This window comes from Abramis brama (genome assembly GCF_963993115.1).
Source record: "Abramis brama genome assembly, chromosome: 3".
NCBI classification, from domain to species: Eukaryota; Metazoa; Chordata; class Actinopteri; order Cypriniformes; family Leuciscidae; genus Abramis; species Abramis brama.
In genome coordinates, this window is record NC_139965.1 from 18,801,353 (window position 1) to 18,814,077 (window position 12,725).

Below are 12,725 nucleotides of genomic sequence, written 5' to 3' on the forward strand. Positions count from 1 at the left end.
CCTAGACTGCTTTGCTAGCTTCCTGAACCTTATAAGTGACTAATTTTAAACATAACATCCTTAAGAAATGTTCACACTGAAATGGCTAGTATTTTTATTTATTATATATACCCCCCCCCCCCCCCCCTTACTGCTTAAAAAAGCTTACTGATTTAACGTTTGTAAAGACATTTTGTGATATAATTGACTTTTTATTTTGAGAACTGAGACTTTGTTTCATTGAAAATTTTCAAATTTGATTTGCAATGATTTACAATCATAATGAACTATAACTATTTATTGATTCCTTTTGGTACTGAATTATACTTATAGTTAACATTTATCATGTTCCCTCTACTATTTTTTGGCTTCTCTGCTGCCAATGAAGATGTTGCTTAGAAAATGTTTACATTTTGTCACAGCCTTCACATTTCGGGTGCACCTATATTGTTTAAAAAGGGTTCTCATTAAGGCAGCTTACTAGCCTCAGTAGCCTGTGTCACTTCAAAAGAAATATCCTATACTATAGAATTCTGTACTATGCCCAGGTACTCAAATAGATCAAGAACAGCTGTTTGCAGATCCTCACATTTACCCAACTCCCATTCTCAAGGTCAGCCAGACCCCTCTCAGAATTCCTCAACAGGATTTTCCCTGAACACGTCACCCGACCTCTGCTTACACGGCTCATGGGGTGGTCATCAATGCTGGAGGTAACTGTTGACTTAAGGGTTATTGTCCCATAACCTTTTTTTATTGGCTTTTCATAACCTCAGCAGAGCACATAAGCCATCAATCACTATCTCAAACTGGATTATTGGCTGGTTGTGGAGTCAATGGCTCACTCTGGTGTGTTTTTCAGAGACCTACTAATGTTCAACTTAGTCCACAAATGGATTGATGTGTCTAAAAATGAATGGTTGTATTTGATTGGTGCTCAGAAAGTTAGGCCCTCTTCCAGTGCTCTTGTTTACACATCTCGGTGTGCAGCTCATGCCATCAAGTGCCTTCTAATTGCTTTAGGAAGCAAGTTGTGTGTAATTGCCTTGTAAGTATGTAAGTTTATGTATGTTTAGATATGTGAATGAGTGTTTGGCAACTGCCAAGCTTTACCTTAGTTACTCAGTAACACTTGCTGGCATGCTGTGAGCACATATGTCACAGGTGTCAGGTTGATAAAAGTGTTACCATGACATGCACCTCCATCCTCTTAAGCTCTTGCTTATTAAAGTGCCTTCAGAATATAACACAGCAACAGACAGCTGGAACAAGCCAAAAAAGGACCATCTTACTGTAAGACTAATGACAGTCCAACTAAGGATGTCTGGTACTAGAGGTGTGTACTGTCTGCGATAATATCGTAATTGTTGTTTTAATGGTGTGGAAGCTGACTTTATTGAGAGTCACTCACTTTGCAAAAAGAAATAAAAAAATTCAAAAACAAGTCTTTATGTAGCCTATTAAAAGGCCCCAAAATTCTATATTTGAAGGCAAAAATGTACCTGTATGAGTTTTTGTTTTCTATTCCCATATGATATAGTTAAGCAATATCACATGAGCAAGAATGCTTTTCCCCCCACATGAGTGAAAATGTTATATTGATTTTAAACAGCAGTTCAATAAACAAGAACCTAATATTGTGAGTTACATTTTAGACACAATATTATCTGTTTTTGCTCTATTTTGCCCACAAAAATAGTTCCAAACAAGCAATAACTCAACCGTTGTGCATGTCCGAGCAACACACAATGGTGTTTCATTCTTGAATGAATCAGCATTTTTCAATGAATCAGTGATTCAATGATCTATTCATAAAGACAGTCCCTGTGCCCGAATATGCCTTCTTCTATACTATATTTGAGGATTTGTGAATGGCAGTGAAGCAACACAACTGAAGCCGTAGGTCACATGACAATGACAACATGGCGGATGTATTACGTCTGAATTTCATTCATACTATACATAACACACATTCATAACATTCCTTTTTTTACGGTCGTGAAGTAAGTTTCAAACCAAATATAGAACCTATAGTGTGCAATTTCATTTGGAGCACGTCACTTGGTTTGTTCCTGAATCAGCCAATTTAACAAAATGACTCAATGACTCATTTATTAAAGGTACAATATATAAGATTTTTGTAATAAAATATCCAAAAACCACTTGCACTGTGTGATATATGTCCTGCAGTTGTGTACTTACAATATCCCAAATGTTCCCAAAGATTTTTAATTTCAGAGAAATTCCAATTTTAAATAATGCCGTAATATCCGCGTTATCCCTGGTTTCCGCTTGTACTGCCATAGTAATGCAGTTTAGTGTGATAGTGTAGACCAAATGAAACAGCGCTGCGTTACCTCACAAGTTTAATTCGTCAAATAAACTGACCTGTGTGAGTAGTAATTCAGCACTTGCGATTCAGTAGAATGAAATGTCCCTATTCCTTTATATACGCGGGTCTCGCGTGTGGCGCTGATATCTGTCTCTCATTAAAAATTAAAATGAAAAAACATCAATGTATTCACTCATCCATAAACATTATTAGATCCATCAGCATGGCGACAAGTTCCAAAATTCCGCTTAGCGTCATCAACCTACGCCTTTGTCATTGTAAGAGGTTAGCGACCCCTAGCGGCGAAACAAATTACATATTGTACCTTTAAGACAGTGACTTGCCGGTAAGAACTTGAGGATGACATGGTTCCTCACATCAGGAACTTGAGGACAGCCTCCCGGAAGCTAGGTATTTTAGTCGATAAAGTTTTAAATATGGATATTTTTCTTACACGAACGCATCGCTTCGCTTCAGAAGGCCTTTAATAACCCCCCAGAGCCGTGTGGATATCTTTTATCATGGATGGATGCACTTTGATGGACTTCAAAACAGAAATGGCCATTCACAGCCATTATAAAGCTTGGAAGAGCCAGGACATTTTTTAATATATCTCCGATTGTATTCGATTGTGACTTGAGGGTGAGTAAATCATGGGGTAATTTTTATTTTTGGGTAAACTATCCCTTTAACGCTGGCTCGCTTTAAGTCCTCTTTGAATGTTCTTTGCTAAGTCTTCTTCTGCCTTTCTCACCTACGGCATCCGTTGGGCGGTATCCATGTCAGTGCAATTTTTGCTTGCCGTTATTACGATTGCCGCAAAATGTGACCTGCCAGTTTGATGCGACTCTCAGACACAACGGCGGAAAGGATGTGGGTTTTAGCCCTGTGCAGAATCTCTTCTATAGTAACGCGGTTATGGTACGTGATGTGGAGAATGCATCTGAGACACTGCTGTTGGAATGCATCCAGCTTGTGGATAATTCTCACTATGTTTTTCCAGATCTCGCAGACATAGATTGGCATCGGTAACACAGTGGACATATTAAGTTCCAGCACAACTGTCTGTACCCAGACAGCAACATAGTGTCGGCCCAGATCCGCCCCATATCTGGTACATGTGGATCCACACGTACCAGATGTGGGCTGGATCTGGGCAGACACTATACTGCTGTCTGGGTAATTATCAACTGCTCCTGAAGATCTTAATTAGCTGGTTCAGTTGCGTTTTATTAGGGTTGAAGCTGAACATTAAAGGAAGGTAGATCTCCAGGAACAGGTTAGATCTCCAGGTTATTCTACCATAGAATAACCATTTTTGGGTTCCCCAAAGAACCTTTCAGTGAACAGTTCTTAAAAGAACCATTTTTGTTTGATGTGAAAAACTCACATAATTTATTTTTTTTTTTGGCAGTGGAAAGCTTCCATGGATGTTAATGGTTCTTCATGGGAACCATTGATGCCAATTAAGAACTTTTATTTTGAAGAGTGTGGGATGTTGTGGACTAAATTCATTGAATAATTTTGCAGAATCATGGCCTTTGGGTTGGTGATAGCCTGTAGGTTATGACTCAGGTTTTTTTCCCAAGAATAAGCCACATCTCTGTTCTATTAATCCCTGCATACCAACCGCTTCTGGTACGAGAAAAACAGTCACAAAGAACATCAAAGTATAGCCATAGGGAGCAAGCTCAACCCTGCAGGGCAGTTTTGCTCACACTGATTGGAATATGTTCAAAGAGACTGCAACATGCTGAGATTACACTGATGAATATGCATTATCCATCATGGGCTACAATCAGCATGTGGGTGGATGATGTTGTCACCAGAACCATCACCACACATCCCTGATTCCCTACTAAAGGCTCTGGCTATATACACACTCTGTACTCCGCCACTGAAAATCCAGCACCACACCAGGCAAACGAAATTATAAATGTCTGAGTTTTGACTGTGAGTTTGCAGTTTGAATCAAATGTCCCATGAGCCAATTCACAACTGACCACTCAAAAAGTATTCATCACTTAATGTATTCTCTGAATCAACATCTGACTCATTTACTAAACTACAAGTTTTAAGGACTTTCAGTAGTTTCAGCCTCAAAATGAAGCAGGTTTTGAAACTTAAATACAAATTTGTTTTAAGTATATACACTAGTGTTCAAAAGTTTGGGGTCGGTAAGATTATTTGCGGGGAAAAACACTAACATTTTTTAATATTATTACAATTTATAACTGTTTTCTATTTGAATACATTTCAAAATATACTTTATTTTTGTGATGGTATAAATAGAATCTTTATCAGTCATTACTCCAGTCTTCAGTGACATGATTCTTCAGATTCAACAGGGTGTCCTTCCTTTTTCACATGACTGTGTATATATATATATATATATATATATATATATATACATCCTGTAAAATGTTATGGTTTTACGTATCAGAACATAATAAAAATCATCTGGTTGTTTGCAGGTCTTAAAATGAAGTAAATACAACCTCAGATGAACAACAACAAATGACATTACACCATGTCATTATTTATTTAACAAAAATAAAGCCAAAATGGAAAAGCTATGGGTACACCCTATGATTTAATTGCTTGTAGAGCCACTTTTAGCAGCAGTCAGTTGAAGGAATTGTTTTCTGTATGACTTTATCAGTCTCTCGCATCATTCTGGAGGAATTTTGGCCTGCTCTTCTTTTACAACGTTGCTTCAGTTCATTGAGGTTTGTGGGCATTTGTTTATGCACAGCTCTCTTAAGGTCCCGCCACAGGATTTCAGTCAGGTTGAGGTCTGGACTCTGACAGGGCCATTGCAACACCTTGATTCTTTTCTTTTTCAGCCATTCTGTTGTAGATTTGCTGCTGTGCTTGGGATTGTTCTGTTGCATAACCCAATTTCAGCCAAGCTTTAGCTGTCGGACAGACGGCCTCACATTTAACTCTAGAATACTTTCAAATGCAGAAGAGTTCATGGTCAACTCAATGACTGCAAGGTACCCAGGTCCTGTGGCTGCAAAAAAAGCCAAAAATCATCAACCCTCCACCACTGTGCTTAACAGGAATGAGGTGTTTGTGCTGAGTTGCTGTGTTTAGTTTTCACCTAACTTGGCACTGTGCATTATGGCCAAACATCTCCAATTTGGTCTCATCTGTTCAAAGGACATTGTTCCAGAAGTCTTGTGGTTTGTTCAGATGCAACTTTGCAAACCTAAGCCGTTCTGCCATGTGATTTTTAGAGACCCCCTTCCAAACATGCCATTCTTGTCCCGTCTTTTTCTAATTGTATTTTCATGAACTTCAACATTTAACATGTTAACAGAGGCCTGTAGAGTCTGAGGTGTAGTTTTTGCAGTTTCTATGAAGTTTCTATGTCTGACCTTGGGGTGAATTTGCTGGGACGTCCACTCCTGGGTAAGATTGGCAACTGTCTTGAATGTTTTCCACTTGTGAATAATCTTACTCACTGTAGAATAATGGACTGCAAATGGTTGGAAAATTACCAAATAACCTTTTTCAGATTGATAGCAGCAATAATTGCTTCTCTAAGATCATTGCTGATGTCTTTCCTCCTTGGCATTGTGTTAACACACACCTGAATGCTCCAGACCAGTAAACTGCCAAAGCTTCTGCTTTTACAGAGGTGGTCACATTTGCTAATGATCAGTTAATCAAAGTAAGGCATTTGATTAGCAGCGCCTGACTGCTACTTACCCTCTTAATTCCTATGGAAGCAGTAAGGTTGTACTTAGCTTGTCACCCATGGCTTTTCCATTTTGGCCTAGTTTTTATTAAATAAATAATGACATTATTAAATAGTGTAATATGTCATGTGTTGTTCATCTGTCATTGTATTCACTTAATTTTAAGATCTGCCAAGGACCAGATGATTTTTTATTATATCCTCCTAATACATAAAACCATGGAATTCAATAGGGTGTCCTTTTTTTCTTCACATGACTGTATGTATGTATGTATGTATACACACACACACACACACACACACAGTGTATATAGTATATGAATATATTAGAGAGGACTAAATTTGAAGTGTGCTATGAGAAAAAAAGTTGTTTTATAAGATAAGTCACAAGAATTTTGCAGCTGGCAGGATTCATTTATGACACTACGCTTCTAAGGTTTCTGCCAATGGTAACTGATTGTCATAAAATGGGCTCTAAAAGCATTTATGTGACGTCAGGGACATTATGTTTGTCTTAAAAGGGGTATGTGACTCAAATTGTTGTTGCCGCTTTTTCAGAATGATTTAGAGTCAGGATGCTTTTGCCAACTCGTGCTCACATTGCTCAGAGTAAATGCCGAATCTTCATTGTCTCACTGACTTCAGAGCCGAGGAATGCTAGAGTGACCAGATGTTAACCTGGCCCTGTTTTTAAAGAGAAGCGCCCTTTCTGGAAGTTATGATCCAGGATTAACTCTTCCTCTGACTGTACTGATCCTTGGCATCGAGTACTAAAAGTCGAAAGCTTATTTAGGGTTAGTCCGGTCTGAGAAAAGGCACTGGCCTGCTGCCATTAACCCAGAGACCAGCTGGAGTTTTCTCCACATTATTGAGGATACTCACTCTGATGGCGTCGTCACATTCCTTCGGTCAAAGCGGAGCCTTTTACTTCCAATCTTTGATGTTAGAACTAACGGCGCTGCCGTCAACTTAGTTCTTTACTTATTTGGCACTTATGCCCAGCTGAGACAATGTATCTACAGTTCCCTATTAAAGTGCCTGATGAAACATCTTCTGGCACATGAAAACAAGCACACCTGCGCCTGCTCTTGTGAATGCCAGTGGAAGTGCGCTGAGCCTTTAGTAATGAGCTTGTGTGTGGCGCTAAGTTGAACGAAACCCAGTACGGTTACTCACATGCTGCCTGAAATTTAAGTTGAATCAAAACCAGGTTAAATTACGGCAAGATTTAAGGGCCGTTCAAACCAAGGTTGATAACTATAATGAAAAACAATCAATATAGCTCTTTTTACATATTGTTTCAAAGCACAAAGTGCAAGGTTATGGGGATGTATTATGTGAATGTTTGGCTAAAGAGATGTGTCTTTAATCTAGATTTAAACTGGGAGAGTGTCTTAGCTCTGAACATTATTAAGAAGGCTATTCCAGTGTTTAGGAGCCAAATGCGAAAACCCTCCTTTAGTGGACCGAGAGATCTTGGTTACTACCAAAAGTCCAGAGTTTTGTAATCTTAAAGAGCTTGATGGATTGTAGAATGCTAGAAGATCGGTTAAATACACAGGAGCTAAACCATTTAGGGTCTTATAAGTCTGTAGCAATACTTTGTAATCGATACAGATCTGAACAGGTAGCCAATGTAGAGATGATAAAATTTGTGTTATATGATCATATTTTCTTGACCTGTTAAGAACTCTAGCAGCTGCATTTAGGACTAATGTAACTGTAAAGTTTTAATAATCATTCTAATTCTATGAGATAATGGAAGTCCACTCCACAACTGTAACGCTAATGACAAAGAATAACGATATTGTTGGAATCACTTTCAGAATCACATTTATTCCAGCTGATGAACGCAACAAATATTGACAGCCAATCTAAATCCACCTGACATGAAAGTGCTCAAGCATTAAAAGCAGCAGACAACATAACTGCAGCGTGTTCTCTTAGTTATTTTAGTTTTATTAATATTTTGAATGAGATTTATTTTTATATTTTTTTAGCTTTCATGTTGATTTTAGTAACATTTCTAGTGCTTTTGTCATTTCATTTTAATTGGCCATTTTTAATTTATTTTAATTGGCCATTTTTAATTTATTTTAATTGGCCATTTTTAATTTATTTATATAGTGCTTTTTTTTTTTCAGTCATTAACTTCAACTTCAACTTATTTCAGTTTATTCTAAAGGCAACATTTCAAGTTTTAGTTTTCAACTAATATTTTATTTCAGCTTTATTTCAATTAACAGAAGTTTTAGTTTTAAGACGCTAATAATATAGTTATTGCTGTAGTAATATTTCTTGGTGTGAATGTGCCTTTATGCTCATTCAGAAGCAGCCCACCATTAACACTATTACGATCTGATTTGTATAGAAGCAGAGGTGGTGACTGTAAAGGGAAATTTGAAGTCCTCATCCGTTGAAAGACTTTTTTTCTTGTTTAGGGCACTTAACGGATCCAATGTCAGACTGAACATCCTCAAAGAGTTTTGTGCAGCTCTCAGAACCTCCCTTCGACTTCTATTCTTGGTTACGAAATGAAAGTTATTCCTGTTAGCCATATTATTTTTGCTCTGTCAGGGCTGTTTCCTGTAGGAGATGATGAGAGATGGCTGAGCTGCGCGACCTTTCCTTTGCTTGCACGTAGAGGAGGGAGTTTGTTGTCGTAAGTCTGTGTTGGGCCCCCGTGAGGTACCTTGGGGCCTCATAGGGAATTTACTGGTGAAGATGTTCCCTGCTAATGCAGTCAGCACCTGAAGGATTTCTGTGTGTGTGTGTTTGGGGAACACAGATGGTGGGGTGTTTACAAGGGTGACAGATGACACTTGTTTAGGCTGTAAGCAGTCTGGATTGATGCTTCTGTTTGGGGACAGATTGTGAAAACGTACAGTACATGACAAACACACACAAACACATTTCATATGCATACGCACACATTGATTGTAATTTTGCCATAAACAACAACAACAACAACAGAGGGTCTTTATTTTGACTGGATCAGGGTTTTTAATCTCAAATATACATGCATCAGGGTTGCATTGCAAATGCATCACCATTTATATTAATATTTTTGGACACATTAAATTATATTAATAAGTGCTGTGCTGGTGCCGGGTAGATTACTTACAAACTGTAATCCATTACTCAATACATATTACATGATGAAAAGTATAGTTAGTAACCTATAGTATTTAAAAAAAATTGATTTTATATTAAATATTTATAATTATTTTGGTAACACTTTACAATAAAGTTCATTAGTTAACATAAGTTAATGTATTAACTAACATGAACTAACAATGAACAAAATATTTGTTACCGTATTTATCAATCTTTGTTAATAAAAATACAGTTGTTCATTGTTTGTTCATGTAAGTTCACAGTGCATTAACTAATGTTAACAAATACAACCTTTGATTTTAATAATGTAATAGTAAATATTGAAATTAATATCAACTAAGATTAATAAATGCTTTTAGAAGTTTTGTTCATTCTTAGTTCATGTTAACTAAGGTAATTTTAACTAATGAACCTTATTGTAAAGTGTTACCATTATTTTGAATAAATCAGTACTTCCCATGAACAATTTCTTCATGATTAAAATGTTGTTGTCAATATTTATTTCTATGAAGTTATCTAAGGAAAAAAAATCTGCTTTGATGGCCGTATTGAATTCAGTATAGAAATAGATGTCTAATTAGTTATTATGCGTGTTCATATGAGGAAAGAAATGGACATAATTATTCAAAATGGTGTAATTATTTATGTTAAGTTGAAAAACTTATGTTAAACTAATGAAGATCTTCTGTGTTGTGACTGTGAATTTGGAGCCAGTTCTTAAAATTCTTCAGAATTTTGCTCAGCGCACGCACACAAACACACACACACACACACACACACACACACACACACACACACACACACACACACACACACACACACACACACGCACCAGGGCTGTTAATCCAGACTTGTCAGTGAAAGTCGGTGTGGCTGATGAAAGCATGCCGGGCGGCTTCTCTGAGCGTGTGCCAAACTCCTCTGCTCTTTAGGGCGTAAGTGCTTGGAGAAGTAACCGGCGTTAGCATGCATCCATTCACACTTGCACCAGCAGACGCTCCCAGTGCTCAGGTGTAAAATTAGATTCACTTTTGATACCCAGGTATATTTTGTTTTCAAGCCTCAAACGCTTGTAAATAGTTCCCCATTTAATGAGAAGGGAGGGAAAAGAACTTTTCAGGAGCTTGCTGTGATTTTATAACCTCTTTAACTTGCATGAAATGTTTATAAGACTGTCACCACCAGGCACTTCTGAGAAACCCGTCAGCCTGGCATCAATACGGTAAACTCATGGTAGCCAACTTCAAATTGGTCTGTACGATTCAGGATTTGGTGCATGTGCTGCAGCTAATCTTCCTCAATAAACCTCTAAGACAAAAGGGAGTTTCAACTCTGAAAGACCCCGAACCGCTTTCTTTGCTGTGGGCTTCTTACTATCTCACAATGAACTTTTGACACTACTTTTAACAGTTGCAATTCCTCTTAATTTGTCCATGCTGTAGTCCTTTATTTTCTTTTAGTTTGGGGGATGTCATAGATGGCTTGCAGCTGGCAGGTTTTGAGGTTCATTTCATGAGTCAGGAAAAGGATGAGTATTTTATGTACTATATAAGTTTTTTGATATATAGACAGTGGCTGATATATATGTGTGTGATATACAGTACATTAATTGCATATGCATACATCATATATATACATGATACATTTATTTGATTTAATACAATTTCAATTCCAGTAAATATGACACATAAACTGTCATACTAAAATGTGTGTGTGTGTGTATAATATTTAAACAATATTTTATATATAGTAACCAAATTAACATTCTAAAAGTCCTTAACCGACTTTTAAATCTAAATCTTATAATTACAATTGCAAAATGATTCAGCTTGATCTGTATGTACAGTAGTTGAACACTGCTAACATTTCATAACATCTTTTGTATACTTATCTCATGGTGTGGCAAATGTTACATGCAGACCTCTCTAAATGATAATTTCCACACGACTCCACAGTACTTTTCGATTAGGTTTAATGTGGATGTTGTGGTCTTGTTTTACAGGGGTTAGCGAGCCAGACGCAGAGTGCTTACTTCCTACCTGAATTTGCTCTTTCTCCACAAGGAAGCTTTCTGGAAGACACAACAGGAGAGCAGTATCTGACCTATCGCTATGATGACCAGGTCAGAATAACAGAATTACACACACATTCCCTGTGAATATTCATCTGGATTGTGTCTATTCAATTGAGATGATTTCTAATTAAAGTCATACTTGCCACTTCATATTGTGGTGATTAAATTGCACTTTGTAAAACTGCTGCTCTGTGAAATGATCGTGGTTCATTAGCTTCTTGAATTTAATACTAGCTAATAGGCTTTGTTCTAACACCTAGCTGTCTTGATGTGTGTCTGTGTGTGTGTGTGTGTGTGTGTGTGTGTGTGTGTGTGTGCGCGTGTATGTGTATACAGTAGGGCCTATATGTAGAAAATGTTAAATTTTTTTGCATATAATATATCATTTTACCTAATATACGTTGAATAATTTATGTATATTTTAAATATTAAAAAAAAGTATCAGTATTTTTCAGTATTGATTGAAAATGTAAATATATAAAAAATGTACTTTGTTATTTTCTCTGAACTTGGTGTTATGCTTTCGGGGATTGCCTTTCCGCAAATATACATTGTCTTTGACCCAAATATTGTTATGATGCATAATTATGCCTCCTCCCATTTTGGAACTGTCAAAACCGCACACCTACGATGTTTTTATATGCTGTCTGTAGGCAGTTCACTAGGTTTTGGAACAGATCTATAAATTTGTCTTTAGAGTTGCATGATTTTTTTTGTAGATAAGTAAACTCAGTAAGAATGTCTTTGGGGTGTATGATTAAATGAGTCTGATTAATTTCACAGGATGGCACAAGTCAATCATGAATCATTTCTGTCTGTGCATATCTGTGCTGCACTGAGGGGAAAACAGTTCGAATGATAGTGAGAAATAATATCAGTTCTACATTGTGTCATAATTGTGCTACTGTATGAGTAACTTAACATTTAATATGATATAACCCTATTATATATGTCTTAAACATTGATAAGACGACATGTTTCTTGAGCAGAAAATCATCATTTTAGAATGATCTTCCCAGCCCCAAACCTTTAAACGATAGTGTTTTTAATATATTTTTAATTAACTCTTTCCCCGTCAGCGTTTTTTTAAGTTCCCAGCCACCGCAAGCATTTTGAAACATTTTCATAAAAGTTTCATCGCCCCCATTATATTTTGTTGTGTGAATATCTGAACATGCAATACATCAAAAAGAAAGAACAGAGCCTCTGCTTTTAAACAGAAAAAAATTAAACATTTTATTCTAGCTTTGTGCATTTTTTTTTAAATCAATACATGAATGTGGGTAAGTTTCATTAAAAATGCAACATTTTTAGAAAAACACGTTTTTTTTTCCAGACTACATCCAGATGGGATTCAGAACAATGATCAAAACATAGATGGAGTAGATCGAGTCCATCAACACCCCAAAAGCTTGCACAGTCCTATATACCTCATCCTAGGTCGACATTTCATTCAGTAACTTTAGGCCGTTTTGATTTATAATATATGCTTTTTAATGTTTATGATCGCGTTATTT

At 36.8% G+C, this 12,725-nt stretch overlaps 1 protein-coding gene across 2 annotated transcripts in view; it reads left to right on the forward strand.

Moving 5' to 3' along the window:
* The window catches only part of adamtsl3 (ADAMTS-like 3), a 167,904-nt gene that overhangs the window by 11,534 nt on the left and 143,645 nt on the right, over positions 1 to 12,725 (forward strand). For both annotated transcript variants that reach the window (XM_084108936.1, XM_084108937.1), the window contains exon 3: positions 11,137 to 11,256. In XM_084108936.1, coding sequence (XP_083965062.1) covers positions 11,137 to 11,256 — 120 coding nt within the window. The remainder of the gene's footprint in view (positions 1 to 11,136; positions 11,257 to 12,725) is intronic.